General features: G+C 38.5%; 2 protein-coding genes across 2 annotated transcripts; one reads left to right on the top strand and one right to left on the bottom strand.

The window, feature by feature from the left end:
• Positions 1-1,326: 1,326 nt before the first annotated feature.
• nadsyn1 (NAD synthetase 1) lies at positions 1,327-11,234 on the bottom strand. The gene is made up of 21 exons (XM_056759153.1): positions 11,078-11,234; positions 10,886-10,946; positions 10,531-10,647; positions 10,360-10,413; positions 10,180-10,269; positions 10,016-10,067; positions 9,182-9,270; positions 8,638-8,755; positions 8,142-8,273; positions 7,977-8,048; positions 7,774-7,898; positions 7,416-7,464; positions 7,072-7,174; positions 5,201-5,369; positions 4,947-5,082; positions 4,096-4,202; positions 3,891-4,022; positions 3,495-3,564; positions 2,887-3,015; positions 2,578-2,754; positions 1,327-2,489 (listed from the first exon to the last, which is right to left on the bottom strand). The coding sequence occupies exons 1-21, from the start codon at positions 11,160-11,162 to the stop codon at positions 2,454-2,456; spliced, it is 2,103 nt and encodes a 700-aa protein (XP_056615131.1). The 5' UTR covers positions 11,163-11,234; the 3' UTR covers positions 1,327-2,453.
• Positions 11,235-11,634: 400 nt separating this feature from the next.
• Positions 11,635-17,555, top strand: dhcr7 (7-dehydrocholesterol reductase). The gene is made up of 8 exons (XM_056749464.1): positions 11,635-11,750; positions 12,830-12,942; positions 13,778-14,000; positions 14,100-14,190; positions 14,318-14,531; positions 14,626-14,830; positions 15,441-15,572; positions 16,413-17,555. The coding sequence occupies exons 2-8, from the start codon at positions 12,836-12,838 to the stop codon at positions 16,875-16,877; spliced, it is 1,437 nt and encodes a 478-aa protein (XP_056605442.1). The 5' UTR covers positions 11,635-11,750; positions 12,830-12,835; the 3' UTR covers positions 16,878-17,555.
• Positions 17,556-18,028: the final 473 nt, after the last annotated feature.

Below are 18,028 nucleotides of genomic sequence, written 5' to 3'. Positions count from 1 at the left end.
GCAAATACTCACATTCGATGGCATCTGGCACTTTGGAGAGGTGAACTCTTCACGGATGAATCCCCGTTTTCACTGTAGGCTACAGGGCAGATGGCAGAAAGCCTCTATATAGTCTTGTGGGTGAGCGGTTTGCTGATGTCAACTTGTGGATCGAGTGGTCCATGGTGGAGGGGGGGTTATGTAATGGGCAGGTCTATGTAATGGACAAAAGACACAGGTGCATTTTAATGATGGCATTTTTAATACGCAGAAATACTGTGACCAGATCCTCAAGCCCTTTGTTGTGCCTTTCATCCACAACTTTTACCTCATGCTGCAGCATGATAATGCCCGGCCAAATGTTGCAAGGATCTGTACACAATTCCTGGAAGCTGAAAACATCCCAGTTCTTGCATGGCCAGCATACACACCGGACATGTCACCCATTAAGCATTTTTTGGATGCTCTGGATCGGCGTATACGACAGCGTGTTCCAGTTCCTGCAATTATCCAGCAACTTTGCACAGCCATTGAAGAAGAGTGGAGCAACATTCCACAAGCCCCAATCAACAACCTGATCAGCTCTATGCGAATGCAAATGGTGGTCACACCAGATACTGACTGGTTTTTGGAACCCCCATTACAGTAAAACTGCACATTTTAGACTGGCCACCCTAAGGCACACCTGTGCAAAAATCATGCTGTCAAATCAGCATCTTGATATGCCACACCTGTGAGGTGGATGAATTATCTCGGCAAAGGAGAAGTGCTCACTAACACAGATTAAGACAGATTTGTGAACAATATTTGCAATAATATATTGAATATACACTCCACAGGGTGGCTGGGCGATCCCTTAGAGATAGAGTGAGAAGCTCGGTTACTCGGGAGGAGCTCAGAGTAGATCCGCTGCTCCTCCACATCGAGAGGGGCCAGTTGAGGGGGCTCGGGCATCTTTTCCGGATGCCCCCTGGATGCCTTCCCGGGAAGGTGTTCCAGGCATGTCCCACTGGGAGGAGACCCCGGGGAAGTATTTTGGTCAGTATATTTATGAGCATTTTTATTTTTTATTTTTCATTTACGAGTTTAAATAGCAATTTACCAGTAAGTTCTTGTATATAGTAAAGTTGAAGCCACGTGTTGAATTTATTACCATTTGTATTACCAAAGTTTAAAAAATACTATGGTTACTATGGAGAGAAAATGGTAAATGTGTAGATACTGATGTTTGGGATGCAAAAGGCCTACGAATTTGAGATATTACCAAAATGAGGTATGGAAACGCCTAAAGGGCAGAAATTTTTAGCAATATAACAAAACTTAAGCGACAATGATTTTTTTTTAAGGTATGACATCATTACACACCATATTTATTGGTAAAAGAACAACTGGACTGAAACAGCAACACTTTTGTCAACATTTGCTTTGTCGATAACAAAACAGGGCAAAAACTGAATGGAAACATGGCTATTGTCTTCTATGATCTTTTACTGATGGTAGCCGTTGTTCAAAGCAATGCATCACACATAGTTGCACACACAGGTGACCATATCACACTTTACCTTGAATTTGTTCCTTTTTTGTCCTTTATAGTTCTATAGTCTTAAACGTTTTCAGCTGTGTTATAGTGCTGACGTTTACATTAGTTTATTGGGGAGGAACCCAGGGTTGCCAGATTTGCATAAAAAAATCTGCCGAATGGCCATTCAAAGCTGGCTGGAAAACCACAAGCTTAAAAACACTAAATTACTTGTGAAAGGTCCTGTCAGATCATGCCAGAAAAATTGTTTACACAGGAATCCAGCTACATAAAAACGACTTTCTAATTTTGGACCTTTTTACAAATGTAGTGGAGTTAAAGTAACAAGTACTCAGAAAAAATTATACTCAAGTAAATTACAGATACTCAAAAAAACATACTTAAGGGGATACTTCACCAAAAATGTAAATTCTTTCACATGATGACAGAATTTTCATTTTTGGGTGAAGTATCACTTTAAGTACAGAACAGTACTAAATTTAATTCGGTACTGTCCACCTCTGAAAACAGGTTGACATGATCAAAAATCAGAATGAAACAATTAATGTTGGAAATTTAAACTGTCTGTTTAAATACAGCATAAGTCGCAGTCCTAAGGCTTCTGTGTGAACTGACCCTAGTTAACAGCATCTCTTACACTATACGCCTCAAACGATCCAAACAATTGGTTCCTCAGCAAATTATTCAATCACAATAAAAGACATCAGGCACTATCTGTTTATCATAAATGTTTCTCTTATCTGTCATTCATATAGTGCTGTGTATCAATGATCAAACACAGTATTTGCAATTGCTTAGTCATTAAATTAATAACATCACAGCTATCAAAGGTGATAGGAGGTAAAGGAGTGTGGGGTACTCAATGTTTGCTTCCCCATCATTGGACGGATGGATCTTTAGACCATTGATCAATGGAGTGTGAATCTGTTAACAGCTACAAAGTACCACCATCTCTCTCAATCACAGCCACCTATACAACAAAACACAAATATTGTATAAGCTTGTCTTCTCTGTAGTGAAGAACAGTACTATGCATTGACAAGTATGGTAATGCTGACCTCGTCATCGATGCAGCGGAACTGCCAATCCCACCGTGTGTTATAGAGGAAAGGACGGAGGTCGAAGCGATTGTCATCTGGGCTGTAATTTTCTGCATGATAAGAAGGTGTTACAGTTGTCATCTTGTGTCTGTTGATTGAGTACACCCTAAAAAAGTGTTTCACTTTAGCAGCCACCTGCAACAACCAAAAAGAGGCGTTCAACTCTAAAAATAATACAGAGGAGTACTTTGAAAAGCACTACAATGTAACTGTAACATTTGTCAAGCATGTTTTTGTACTGCCATATAGTCAGAGAGCGTGTTTGACCTGGGAGGGTGAAAATGCCCCTTTCCATGAGTGGATGAGCTTGCAAAACATGCTGTATGGGCCACACTTGGAGATCTTCCTGAGTTTGCCAATCACAGAGAGCTCCGAGTAGGTCATTCCCATGTCAGCCTGTTGAATGGGGGTCACAGAGGCGTGTGCATAAGGTCAGGGGACTGTACAAGTATTTGTCTACATATTTGTGGATGTATGTAAGGAAAGCTATACGAATAGAAATGTATAGAATAGAAATATTTACTATTCACTTTTCATAAAAATATAATCATTCGTAGAACATATTTTGATTTAAAACCACTAGAAAAGACTCAAGGACAACTGTATGTTTTGGAGCTACCTTAACACGAATTTGAAAGTGTTTTGGAATAAACATGTTTCGGTTTTGCACACGGTTCACAGATTTGCTTGTAAAAAATAGCAATAGATGTATTGAGATCTGGGCTCTGACTAACAGACAAGATCTGCTCTTTCAAAGCATCATAGGTACAATTTGCATTTACCCTTCCTGGTGAAGTCTATGCTATTTTCGTCCCTCTACAATTAATCATTTTATTAGTAAATGGGCCTGGACTGTTGTGATAACTCAGTTTTACCTCATCCGTCTGGACCACCTTCCCATCAGTCAGTGGTTCGAGCTCTGCAGTGGGCGGAGCTTCCAGGATGCTGCACAGAAGGTGACAAACCATGGTACTGTTCTAGTCTCACAAGATAATATTGAAGGAATAGTTCACCTCAAAACTAAAATTCTTTCATAGTGTAACAAACATAATGTTATCAGGGTTAATAACATTAGGCTCAATATAAAAAAACCAAACATGACCTTGTTTCCTCAGTTCCTCAGACTCTTAATTTTCATTTTGTGTGGACAAAATACATTTACTGTTAATCTCGCCTTGAATTTTCATTCATTTCAGATGCTCATGTTTGGGTGGACTATAATTTATAGGATGCTTTCAAGTCTCATTGATTCTGTAACACCTGATACACACCTTATGAGGGCTGTGAGCTGGAAGCGTTTTACGCAGTATTGTAGGAAGCCCTTCAAGTCCATTTTACTAACACCCCCGATGGGGTTGATATCTGCACTGGAACAGTCGTACTTTGTGAAGTATCCGGTTAAACTGATTAAACAAACAATACTGTTAGACAGTGGCAAACCGAACAGTGACAAATGAAATGAAAGTCATGACAAACCTCTCGTCCACATTCGCGGAACCAAGAACTAACAAACCACCAGGTCTCCCCTGAGCCCACAGGCAGAGCTGAGCAAAGAGATAGGCCAAAACCATCCTGATACGAGCCTGTGTTGATGAATAACAGAAACAATTCAGTCCAAAGGATGTGCAATAAATATGTAGGTTTGCAAATCAATATAATCTTTTAGACAAGAACCACAGTCGAATATGGTACTTGAAACTACCTTAAAGTGCCATGTAATTTACTGTATACCTTACTTCATAATCACAAGATGAACTAGGAATATACTTTTGCAAATTCAACCGAGCTGTCTAATCCAAGATTTGAAAATCTGTAACATCAGTAACAATAGCTTTATTCAAACAGGTCGATCTAAAGCACATATGTCCTGGAAATGGTAAAAAAAAATGTTACAGCGTTACTCCTGCTCAGCAAATGCAAAAGGTTTCTTGAAGCTTGGGGTGTCTAACTGCTAACTTGCTGTGAAAACTGTGGTGGTTGTGTTACAATGCCAGCAAACAGCTATTGTCAAAGTAAGCGAATTTGCAACATTTTGCACTATGTGCTTTCACAAGTCTGCATTCTGTTTTTGTGATGTCAGAGATCATTTGAAACTATTAATTAATGATAAAAATGGAACTTGTCAATGACCAAATGCGAGTTGGGAAATGTTAACACACTTCTTAGACTGAGACTTTCTAGGGGTCAACCAAACTATTATTTAGCTGAACAAAACAAAAATGTTATAAAATTGCAGTTTTCATTTACATTTGGAGTAAAGAAATTATGATTTCAAGTGTGTGATAAATCTTTACATAATTAATAATTATGATGAGGGTTCATTTGACCTGAACATTCTGCAGTGCCAAGTTCTCTCTGGGACTTCCCCCGTTAGCGCGAAACTGAGGCCACTTTCCTGTCACCATGGAGAAGATTCCCAGCATGCCTTTCACTGCCATGTCAATATTGATATTAAGGTGATTGCTATGAGAAGTATGAGTACAGAAAGATGAGTTCAAGCTCACCATAATCATTGCACAATTACAAACGTTTTTGTACTGCAATATTTTTTTCTAATACAAAATAAAACTCATCCGCTTGCCTGCCGATCTGAGACGCGAGCTCCTTGGCTCTGTTGCGTGTGTCCTGTGAGGAGTTTTCACTAGCCATGTAGCATGTGGTGAAAAGACGTCCACACAGCTCATGTGGGTCATCGGGCCGGTAAGAAGAATCGTTCACCACACGCTGCACGTCTTCCAACACTTGAGAATCTAACAAGGATGGGAAGCGTTGTTAGAGATACAGTTGTGTTCAAAATTATTCAACCCCCACTGAAATTGATTGTTTTGGTCGATTTGACATTGATTATGATCCTTCAGTCATCCTGCTTACAATTAAATCAAAGAGGCACGTGTAGGTCAGACAAATATAACATAACATTTATAATGAAATAACCACAAATGTCTTTTCTGAGCTCACATCATTATCAGTTTTATTCAAGTGACATTCAATCTTAGTACTTAGTACAACATCCTTTTACAGTTATAACAGCTTTTAAACGTGAAGCATAGCTTGACACAAGTGTCTTGCAGCGATCTACGGGTATCTTCGCCCATTCATCATGGGCAAAAGCCTCCAGTTCAGTCACATTCTTAGACTTGCGCACTGCAACTGCTTTCTTTAAGTCCCACCAGAGGTTCTCAATCGGATTTAAGTCTGGTGACTGTGATGGCCACTTCAAAATGTTCCAGCCTTTAATCTGCAACCATAATCTAGTGGACTTGGAGGTATGCTTGGGATCATTGTGCTGTTGAAAGGTCCAACGTCTTCCAAGCCTCAGGTTTGTGACGGACTGCATCACATTGTCATCCAATATCTCCTGGTACTAAAGAGAATTCATGGTACCTTGCACACGCTGAAGCTTCCCAGTACCTGCAGAAGCAAAACAGCCCCAAAGCATGATTGACCCCCCGCCATGCTTCACAGTAGGCAAGGTGTTCTTTTCTTCATTGGCCCTCCTCCAAACATAGCGTTGATCCATGGGCCCAAACAGTTCTAATTTTGTTTCATCAGTCCACAGAACACTATCCCAAAACTTCTGTGGTTTGTTCACATGACTTTTGGCATACTGCAGTCGACTCTTCTTATTCTTTGGGGACAGCAAGGGGGTGCGCCTTGGAGTTCTGGCATGGAGACCTTCATTACGCAGGGTGCGGCGTATTGTCTGAGCAGAAACTTCAGTACCCACATCTGACAATTCTTTTCTCAGTTCCTCAGCAGTCACACGGGGATTTTTCTCCACTCTACGCTTCAGGTAGCGCACAGCAGTTGAAGTCAGCATCTTCTTTCTGCCACGACCAGGTAGCGTTTCAACAGTGCCCTTTGCCTTGAATTTGCGAATGATGATTCCTATGGTGTCTCTTGGTATGTTTAACATCTTTGCAATCTTCTTATCGCCATTGCCCTTCCTGTGAAGAGTAATCACCTGCTGTTCTCTTGTCTTCCTGGACCATTCTCTTGACCTCACCATGTTTGTAACCACACCAGTAAATGTTTAGAAGGAGCTGAGTATCACAGTCATTTTAAAGCTGCCTAATTGGTGCATATTAGGCTTTATTGCTGCTCCCTGATATCCACAGGTGTTTTCAATACCTGATTGAAAACACTTCATTGAACCTCTGTTCTTCAGAGTGGTAGTCTTTAAGGGGTTGAATAATTATGTCAATGAAGAATTCACAAAATAAACATTTACTACTGTATTACAAAACTAATTGATGTCATTTTAGTTGCATATGGTTCTTTAAGAAGTCCTTGTAGGATTTCATTCTGAATACAATTACAAATGTACATTAAATTCCCTAAAACCATTTACAGCATTGGGGGTTGAATAATTTTGAACACAACTGTAACTACTGTAATAAGGCCTAAGAATTAAGTGCTTCTTATGTTTGTAGTGTACTGTATATGTCTTACTGCCTTGGCTGACCGCTTGGCAGATCTGCACACACATGGAGAACACAATACAGGAACTTGATGAACTGTCTACACCGCCACTGAGAGGAAGAAGGAAGCCGGCCTGAAAAAATACAAATAGTTACAAACACATCTATGACATCGGGACTCTGCCACCAAACTCATTCTCACTATAGCAGTTTGTTTAAGTAATTATTTATTATTTTGTGACGTATTTATTTATCACAGTGTATGTTTGCACCGAATTTATTACATTTCATTATAGCAGATATTTTCATTCAGAAAATAACCAAGCACAAACATACAGAGTATTTACATCTACTGAGGAACCTGTAAACACACACCTGTCCACTTCTCCTGAGGTAGTCCCATAACCAACAGGCAGGACCAAGACTGAAATAACGTCCATAAACATGATAACAAAGTTAACACTATTACAAAATCCCAATTTTGTACAAAACTTATGTTGGTAAAATTCCATCTTTTCCAGCTTATGCCTGAGAGTTTATTTTTTATTTGTATTATAGTTCAAATGCAGCATGCTCACCCTGATTTAAAATTAAAGTGTTCTTATTTTATTTGAGCATTTATGCAAATACATGAAGTTATACAAAAGCGCCACTAGAGGGCGCACAAGACAATAGCATTTCTTAGCAATCCATAGAATGTAGGTATACTGTAGGGTTTGGTCAATCTTGTTACCTGATCTCTTCTTCCGGGGTGTAGAAAGTCCACTTCACAGGCTGAGGTGTGGGCAGACACATATCACCACAGCTGGACAGTGAGAAGTCTGTTTTGATCCTCTGGTAGGGTTTGTGTTCATACTCCTATACAGGAAAAATAAAAGTATGATCAAGACATGATATGCAGATTTAAAATACTTTATGTTTTCCAGCGTTGCTGACCATATGAGGGTGACATCTCTCTCCACGATAACTGCGCACATCTTCCAGATCAAGAGTGGCTGTGACAACCTCCTGCAGGTCAAGGGAAAGAACGTTTCACCATTCTATATACAGATATTGTAACAGAATAAATACGGCCTATGAGTTAATTGGATTTGATCTTACCACATCTTCAAGGGAGAACTGTGCTCCCCGGGCAACAATATCTCCGTTAATAGCTATCATAGAACATCCATCATAGTACAAGCGGTCTCCATCACAGCCCTTCTGGTTGGCAAATAGATAGATCCCTCCACTCTGAAACATAAACTCAGTGTCACTTTCTGAAATTTGGAATAAAAGCTGCAAGCAAAACAGTACTGTACTGTATATATGAAGACTTTGCTTCCGAAAGGAGATACTGTAACTCCCTCAAAAAAAATCATTATTTTTATTGTTATCATGTTTTTTTGTGGTTTATTGTGTTAGTTAGCTGCATTTTTTGAGTTATTATAGCTTAAATCAAAACAAACCCACTGCAGTTTGATTGATATTAATTGGAACGCTCAATGATAAAACATAACAGAGTTATTTCATTTATGAGCTTTGAGAGTTCCTATCAAACATGCCACATCAAATATAAACAACACATAACACAAACGTGCTTGCTGAATGGATTTACCTTTGTGGTGGCAGATTTCACCAAATTTACCCTGTGGTCAGCCTTGCGTAGCTCATGATAGCTTGCAGAGGAATTGGTAAAGATCTCAACACCATCCAAACCCATGTCAACATGTGGACTAAAGAAAAAATAACAAAAAGTTCAAAGGTCTTGAGAAATATATTTGGAAACTTCATTTACACCACAAAGTTTCGATTACAGTACTCAAAGAAATGAAACTGTTAAAATATCTAAATTCTTGCTAAAGATTGGTGGTTGACTCTGGTTGATCTGACCGATCAGATCTGACTTTCTCTTTTTTCATCATTCTAACCAAAAGAAAAACCTAAGCTTTGTATACGGTGGTAGGCTATTTGGGAACAGTTTTATTGCACTTATGCTTTTTGTTGTCCTTATGTTGTTCCAATAGCTTCCATAGTTTAGCTCATTTGTAAGTCGCTTTGGATAGAAGATGAAACATTTCTGTTAAATGACTAAATGTAAATGTTAAATTATCATTTAAAACGCATTATAAAGATAGGTGACTATTTTTGTAGTGGAATACCTTCTGGGGTACCACAGTTCAGCACAAATCTCACTCCCTATGCAGGTGTCCTTGGTGGACAGCACCCCATCTCCAAATGGTACTGTGGACTGCAAGTGATGATGAGATCAGTTAAAATGAGATTAATAGTTAAAAAATGTCTTATTTTATCTATTGAACAAATGGAGGTCTACATTTCAAGCTTGCAATGGATAATATATAACATGACAATTAGGACAGTCAGTATTGATAGATCTAGAAACACTTGTTTCTTGTTTTATTTCCTTTATCTCATTAATTACAATATTCATCTGTCTTCATTCATTTATTTTATTATTCACTTCTATTTGTGTTATTTGTTTCTAACGTTCCTGTTGTTTAACCTGGTTGGGAGTTGTATTGTCTCTTAGGGTGATATCAGTATCCATTGGTCTCATCCTAAAGGTTCAGAATAATGTCATGAGACAATGTTTTGATACTGAAATCATGGTTTAAAACACATATTGAATCTGTTTCTAGTCAGACGAAGTTTGACAAAGCTTGACAGAGCGTTAACGCACAACTGAGAATATTCAATAAATCATTTTTCAGATTATTTAACATCACTTGGTCTCCTGCCTGCTGTTCTTCCCTTCAGCTCTATATCTCCCTGGTGGTTGGGCTAAAGTATTGACTCATAACAACGGAGTTGATATTTCCAGGTTAAATAAGTTCCTGACGGAGAAAGATTTAGTGAAGCTGGACTCAAATTGTAGATCTATAAGATGGATCTTTCAGTATTATGAAATGTCTTTTGTGGATTCTTATGCTATGAAATAACTTGTGCAACAGGTGGTTAAGTTTGTAATACTTTACCTGTCCCGTCACATCCTGAATCATTCTTGGTAAAAAGTACTCCTCTACAAGCCTGTTAAGTCAGAAAGTTTAATAATGGTAACATCTCATCCATTTAAATTCATTCTGTGCTGATTGTAATTCAATATATTTCAGTCACTTTAACTTTTTACAAGGATACTGACCTGGGTTGACTCCAGGGTGAAAACCATCGAAATTCTCTGTTGTTGCCATAATTCGCCAAGAGCATTTTCGGACGAATCAACAGTATCTTTCTGTGACAATATTAAATATAATCTTATTGTTTTGCTGGTCATTAATCGAAGTTGTTTAATTCACTGTATATACATGTAACAAAATCTTACTTGTTCAGGAAGATGACTCTGCAGTTATATCGAACATTGTGATGCATAATAGGCCTATAGAAAAAACAAAACAAATGTTCTACTAGTTGAACTTTATGAATTTTAAAAACACTATGTAGCATGTATTGTTTGTTAACTCAATGCAAAAACACTGTAGAGCCCACAACCTACATTCCCACATCACAGATAATGTCTTGGGTCAAAGGAGATTCCAAGAGTGACTTCAGGACTTGGAAGCAGTGGAGCAAAGTGTCAGATTCGTAGAAATGGTCTGCACAGCCATAGCCACTAAAGAAACATTAACCCATCATCAGTTTACAGCTGTACTTGAACACCTTACTATTTACTTAATCCTGTGAAAAGGTATGTAATAAAAAAAATGTAAACTGCAATTTCTTTGAGAACATTGCTGAATTACTCAAATTACTCACCAAAGCATTATATATCACGAATTACACATTACAGTGAAATGCTTAACATGGTGTCCTAATATTCATAGTTTATGGGTTCAAGAATACAGTATTACCAGATCTCCAACTCTGGCCCCAGTCTGTATTTTGCTCCCTCCTTCTTGGCAATCTCTATACCTGTTTGGTGAAATAATGTCGATGTACACATGAGGACGAGGTCAATTTAAGATCATAGGCACTCAACAGACAGTTCAAACTACTGTAACTTAGTAACGTGAAACCACAAGTCTACAACTATAAAAACTTACTTTTAAGGATTCTGGACAGGTTGCCATTAAAATCCAACGCCCACTGATTCAAGGAGCAAGTCGCTAATGTAACCTTGCGACCCATTTCACACTGCGAGGAATTATTTGAATGTATGAAAACAAAGTTTGCACTTGACACTCAGCGTGTAAAAACCTTTATTTTGTTGAATGTATTTCCGTTCTTCAAAGGTTACTCACAAAGCCCTTGGTTACTATTTACTTCAAAATAAAAGTCATGTAGATTAAGCATACTAATTATAAAAAACAGTCAAGTGTGCTGCACAGATAGCAGCGGATCAATGCTATTTTAAAATAAGTCTATCTTCTTTTATAACTTTTCAAAAAGGCATTCTTCAAATATTAGATATTTTCTTGATGATTAACGAATAACAGTTTCAAGTGGCACTGCGTAAATGTGGTGCACATGGATGCTCTTGACAACAAAATAGGGCTCATTCCTGGATGGCTCGTGCCTGTGGCTGAGCTCATCAGGCGCTTATGGGTTCAGGTCTCGGTTGTCCAATCACAGACATGAGTATGGTTTTCGCTTTTCTTCAATTGGTCATTAAACCGATTGTGGGTGGGGTTAGTGTGGCTAGACACTCCCCTTTTCACGTTACATCACTGAACATCTGGGCAACGTTAGTAGTGGCGCAGCATCAGCCATATAACTGTAAGTATTGTGATATTTGTATGTTATATACAGTTGTTTTTGTCAATTAACGTATTATAATGTAATCTTCTTTTTGTACGATTGACAAGAATTATGCATTGCACGTGCAGCCCAGTAAATGACAGTATCAGTTGTTATTCTATTCACTTCCTTTTCTTCTCCAGTCACTAATGCAAGTTTATTTGCGTATAATTGTTCGACGTAATGGATCTCACGTTACTGTAAACTTGACGAAACATGCACGCTCACGTCATTCCCTATTATTTTTCAGCCACAGCATATAACGTTACTTAAGACGTTGTGCAACACAAACTGCTTTCATGTAAAGATTAGTTATTATAGTCTCATGGATATTCATTGTAATGACATTGACAATGACTGTAATCCTTCGCAGGATGCTTTCTGAGGATTGGAGTCGCATTTCACTATTGAATTCGGTTTTATTGCAGATTTGATCAAGGAGTTCTCAGTTTGTTTTGCCAAAAGTATGAATTACGTCACTTAAATTACTGTACGCTCTTGACAGCTCAACATTTTTCCTTTCATATTGTTTATGAAAATAAATGATCTTATGGTTCAACTATATTTTACTTTTGTTTTAAATTCAAATTGATAGTCAATCTGACAAAAAATAAGATTGCATTTCCTAAGGCTGCAACTTTTCATAAATTACTTTTTAACATGCACATTTTAAACTGCATAATCAATGGGTTTATTGTAGTACACGTGCAGCAATCATTTTTATTGACAGACTGATAACCATTTGTATAACCATACAAATAACTATGGTAAAATAATTAAAATATTTTATTATGTTATATGGATCATTCCATTCAAAATCATGAACTGTGCTCTTTAAGTTGCCGCACAACCGATGCAAATGTCATATGTAATATACATTTGACTTATTATCTGCATTTGTTATCTTTATTATGAAGGCCTGGTGCACTTTGTTCTCCCCTTTACACCAAATCAGTGGGGAGGCTCATGTGAATTGGTTTGCAGGTTTAGATCTTAGAGGTTGTTCTATATTCTTTTCCACAATTTTATTCTTTTTTTCTTAAATCTCACCCCATCAGACATCCATGACGACAGGCAGCTCTGTAAGAAAGCGCCATAGGGCCAGTGCCAATGGAGCAGGGGCTGGTGCAGGAAACCATGCGGAAGAGCCAGCACAGTGGGGAAGAGCATGGTAAGGGCCTGCTGTCTTCTTGTAAAAATGATACGCACAATGTTTTTTTCTATATGGTTAGTAGATATGGTATTGTATAGTATTGTCAGTATGGTATTGTTAGGACAGTGGTATTGTATACAGTATGTAAGCTGAAGTTTCAGTCTGGACATTAGTCATGTTCAATATGCAAACCTTTGATAATGTTATCTTTTTTTGAAATAAACATTTTTGAACAACTTTGCTAAACCTTAATTCAATTTGTTGTTTGTGTTCAGATATTCAATATCTATGGCTTAGCTTATGTGAGTTAAGTTTGACCTCAGTACAGGTAAAACTAACCAGATTAAGTATTTTAAGGATTCTGATTGAACAAGCATGCATACTTATTGATTATCTCAAAAGTGTGCATACTTTATGTTCAACAACAATATTTGACTTATACAGAAAGCAGTTACTAGCTTCACCAAACTAAATATAGACATATATCGAAGGATTAAAAAAGCAATTACCAGTCCAGTAAAGTTGCAATGTTTGGGACAATAAATATATTGAATATTAACTCCCACAAATTAATGATGCTATATGCATAAAGTATATGAAGAGTTTTGTTCCAAAATGAGATAACTCGTTTTTTTTTCTTTCAAAATCATGTCTTTTGTTGTGCATTCCAAATAATATAAATTAAACTACAGTTGGTTGGTTTTGATTTAAGCCATAATAACACCAAAAATACAGCTCTTCATATATAAATGCTTACATGACTGGACTGAGGTTCATAACAGTGGTTTGATGTCTACTTTCAAAGTGATGTCATCACATGTTCTATTGTCACATATGTTCATCTTCTCTGTAGGGAGGTGGATTGGTTCTCTCTGACAGCCGTGATCCTGCTGCTGTGTCTCGCCCCCTTTATCGTGTTTTTCTTCGTCATGGCATGCGATCAGTACCAGTGCTCCGTCACCCATCCATTACTGGACCTCTACAATGGTGATGCCACCCTGCTCACCATCTGGAATCGAGCCCCTTCCTTCACATGGACTGCTGCCAAGATCTACGCCACATGGGTCACTTTTCAGGTGGAGAGAACTAGATCATTATTTAAAATAATGTAGTGTCGTACATGATGAATATGATATTTCAGCATGAATCGTAATACTAAGTTGTCTCTGCACTAGGTGGTGTTGTACATGTTCATTCCAGATATTTTGCACAAGATCTTGCCAGGCTACGTGGGAGGAGTTCAGGATGGTGCCCGAACACCAGCAGGTAGAGGGATCAATAGATTTAGATTAGTCAGCAGTGCTTGATAGTGTAGAAAATCCAATCTCATGGGCTCACTTTGACCACCCGTGTCAATGTTTCAGTCTGATAGTGTGGTTGTTTTTTCTCCTAGGCCTAATAAATAAATATGAGATCAACGGTCTACAGTGCTGGATAATAAGTCATGTTTTATGGGTGGCCAATGCACAATACTTCCACTGGTTTTCTCCAACCATCATCATCGACAACTGGATCCCTTTGTTGTGGTGCACAAACATCCTCGGCTATTTCGTGTCCACTTTTGTTTTTTTCAAAGCTTATCTGTTTCCTACCAATCCAGAGGACTGGTGAGAATATATATTTGAAGAATCATAAATAAACTGTCAGAGGTTTTGATTTTATGCTGTACATAAATGCATTAACTGTCCTGTTTTTTTGCAGTAAATTCACAGGCAACATCTTTTATAATTACATGATGGGAATTGAGTTCAACCCACGGATAGGAAAATGGTTCGACTTTAAGCTTTTCTTTAATGGACGGCCGGGTATTGTAGCGTGGACTCTTATCAACCTGTCATATGCTGCCAAACAGCAAGAGCTATATGGTTATGTGACAAACTCCATGATCCTGGTCAACGTTTTGCAAGTGAGTCATCTAGCCACTAGGTGACACTACAAACTAACTGCTAAAATAATCTGCAACTGAAGCGGTCTGACAAAATTCTGTCATTTATTCACCCTCATGTAGTTCATAACCTATGTATGATTCTTTGTTCTGTGGAATATAAGATCCAATATTCTGAGAAATGTCTCTGTGGTTTGTGTGCAAACAATAGAAGTCAATGTGGCCATGTGTTGTTTGGTTACCAACATTCTTTCAAATATGTTCTTTTGTGTTCTGCAGAAGACAGAAAGTCATACAGGTTTGGAATAACATGAGGGTAAATAAATAATGAAATAATTTTCACGTTTGGTTAAACTATGCCTTAAAATATAGAACAGTTGGATGAATTACATATGATAGATCTGCTCATTATTTTTGCTACTTCCTTTAAAAGCCATAATTATTTTTATTCTTCATTTTGATAACTACATTATGTTTACTTTTTATCTAAAACTGTACCTTCTATGAGTATGTACAATCCCTCTGAAACACACCCGTGATCTGGGCGCTATAGTGACTTTCTCCATTGGTCACAGGAAAGCTATTTCTTCCATCCCTACTGAGTATAATACACATCTTTTATTGCTCTTAGGTGATCTATGTGTTGGACTTCTTCTGGAATGAAGCCTGGTACCTGAAAACTATTGACATCTGCCATGATCACTTTGGCTGGTACCTGGGCTGGGGAGACTGCGTCTGGCTTCCTTTCCTTTATACACTGCAGGTGCGTCTCATCAGATGTCCAGCGAGGTTTCCTGCACCATGTCAAAAAAATACATTTATTTATTTGAGCTGAGAGCTCACAGTTATGTGCCAGGGAATAGTAAAGAAACTTTTGGATCAAGAGCTGCAAGCAGCACCACCGGGGCCAAGCCCACACTTTGCCAAGCGTACCCACACGTTACCCAGTGTACCCACACAGGTCGAGAAGATTAGGTGACAACAAAGTAAGACGGCACAATTTACATAAATGTATGCACAGCATGCAAAGAGTCCACGCCGTTGATCCCACAACCGGGCTGCAGATCAAAGCTGATACAGGTGTAAGTAGCATTATGTAACAATAACCAAAGTTGCAGCTATGAGAGCCCAAAGCCACAAGAACAATATGTAGGTGAAAACATATATGTGTAAACAACAGCTAAGAACGTGATCACAGTGTACACTTCATATATACAAGCATCACGGGTTATCTCGCTACTGTAATGGGTGGAGTCTTAGTGTTAGGCATGGAATGTGATGAGCGTGAAGATTGCATGACGCGCGCCGAGTACAAATTTTGTACATCAATGGGTTCAAAAGTTAAAGCCTTTTGAAAAGTGCATTTTTGAACTGTTGGTGGAGCGATAGAGTGAGTACTAGAGACCTCATACTTAGTCATATGAATAATGCGTACCACCTCTACCTCTACTTGGGGACTTGGCCCCTAATAAATAGTCAACAAAACTTTCTATTGTTTTATCCTCTTATCACTGCAAAAAACTAAATCCACCATGTAGATCTACCATGCCTTATCGATCTTACTGTACCCTTTCTTTTTATGTTTCTGTTACCTTCTCTATAGGGACTTTACCTGGTCTACAACCCAGTCCAGCTATCCACACCCCACGCTGCAGGAGTCCTCATCCTGGGTCTGCTGGGATACTACATCTTCCGTGCAACGAACCATCAGAAAGACCTTTTCCGTCGCACAGAGGGCAACTGCAAAATCTGGGGAAAAAAGCCCACTTTTATCGAGTGTTCCTACCGATCGTCCGATGGTGGCCTTCACAAAAGCAAGCTGATGACATCAGCCTTCTGGGGAATGGCCCGCCACATGAACTACACGGGCGACCTGATGGGCTCCCTGGCGTACTGCATGGCCTGTGGCGGCACGCACTTGTTGCCGTATTTTTACATCATCTACATGACCATCCTGCTGGTACATCGCTGCATACGTGATGAGCACCGCTGCAGTAGCAAATACAGCAAGGATTGGGAACGCTACACCGCCGCCGTGCCCTACCGTTTGTTGCCCGGCATCTTCTAGAGTGAACGTATTCTCATATCCCAGAATGCAACTTTTTTTTAACCACCACGGCCTCATACACCAAAGCCACTTGTTTTCTGTGGCTGCCTGTACTGGTTCATTTCTAAACTTTTATGGCCGTTCGTCTTTTAGGTAGTTTTGTGGACTTGAATGGAATGGTGTATGAATGACTGAAATGTTCTACGAAGATCAGTTTGCTTGTTTATGTGTGAGTGTGGTGTGCATGGGAAAATATCTTACAGGATTTTCAAAACGTCACACTTCTACATGGAATGGACTTTAAAAACAGCTGCTAAATATACTGTGATCAACTCAAGTCTCAATGTTTCTACCTTACATATTTCACGAGTCCTGTTGGTGGTGGTGGTTTCTCTAATTTGTTTAATGGGGAGTAAAAAACACTGTAGTTTTTTAATGGTACAGGCTAAAGGAGACAAAAATACTTCAGAAATTCTGGTACGAATACTATTACTTCCATGTTTGATTCAAATAGAAAATTTTAACAAACAATTTTACACGTTGTCTTTATTTCTTTTACTGGTAAACGTATTGTGTCTTTCACTGTAGGTGCTGAACAAATACATTTACATCTGAAATGTTTCAAAACTTTAAACATTTTAGTATGTTTTTACTTACTCCCAGGAGGACTAAGGTTACATTTTCGACAGCAGGTGGCATGAGAGATACATTTTTGACAACAAACCTCACTAGAACAGTGAAAGCATTTTTTTATAATATGTTTTTATTTATGTGAAACCTAAAGTAGGCAATATCACTATAATATTTTAGAAGCAAATGACCAATTTTGATCAATGGAGAATTAAATTATTAACTAATCTCATCTGATAGTGACCCTGTGTTTGAATTGACTTTCCATGCATCTTCCAAACAGATAAATGTGAGCCTAAATGCATTGTAAGCACCTTTACATACAAAAAGTTTCTGCACTATGGTAAATGTCAATGTCAATGCTTATATCCCAAACACGTCACACAATCTACACTGGTTGATGTACATGTAAAAGATTACAGCCCGACACACAGTTGGTTTTTGTCCAGCAAAATGTTAAACTGGATATTAATGTACTCGTGTTTGTCTCGGGTAACAAAAAACTGCCTCGGTTGCAAAGAACCAAATAAGTGTAATGCAAG

This window comes from Triplophysa dalaica, chromosome 1 (genome assembly GCF_015846415.1).
Source record: "Triplophysa dalaica isolate WHDGS20190420 chromosome 1, ASM1584641v1, whole genome shotgun sequence".
In the NCBI taxonomy this organism is placed as follows: domain Eukaryota; kingdom Metazoa; phylum Chordata; class Actinopteri; order Cypriniformes; family Nemacheilidae; genus Triplophysa; species Triplophysa dalaica.
The sequence above is the reverse complement of the archived record's forward strand: the minus strand, read 5'-3'. Positions and strand labels throughout refer to the sequence as shown.

Bases quoted from the DNA above. Each gene is read 5' to 3' on its own strand.
- nadsyn1 (XM_056759153.1), bottom strand. From the start codon at position 11,162: ATGGGTCGCAAGGTTACATTAGCGACTTGCTCCTTGAATCAGTGGGCG. The intron at 10,947-11,077 runs GTAAGTTTTTAT...TTCACCAAACAG, and splicing joins CCTGTCCAGAATCCTTAAAA to GTATAGAGATTGCCAAGAAG. The intron at 2,490-2,577 runs GTCAGCATTACC...TTTGTTGTATAG, and splicing joins TCCGCTGCATCGATGACGAG to GTGGCTGTGATTGAGAGAGA.
- dhcr7 (XM_056749464.1), top strand. From the start codon at position 12,836: ATGACGACAGGCAGCTCTGTAAGAAAGCGCCATAGGGCCAGTGCCAAT. The intron at 12,943-13,777 runs GTAAGGGCCTGC...TCTTCTCTGTAG, and splicing joins GCACAGTGGGGAAGAGCATG to GGAGGTGGATTGGTTCTCTC. The intron at 14,831-15,440 runs GTGAGTCATCTA...TATTGCTCTTAG, and splicing joins TCCTGGTCAACGTTTTGCAA to GTGATCTATGTGTTGGACTT.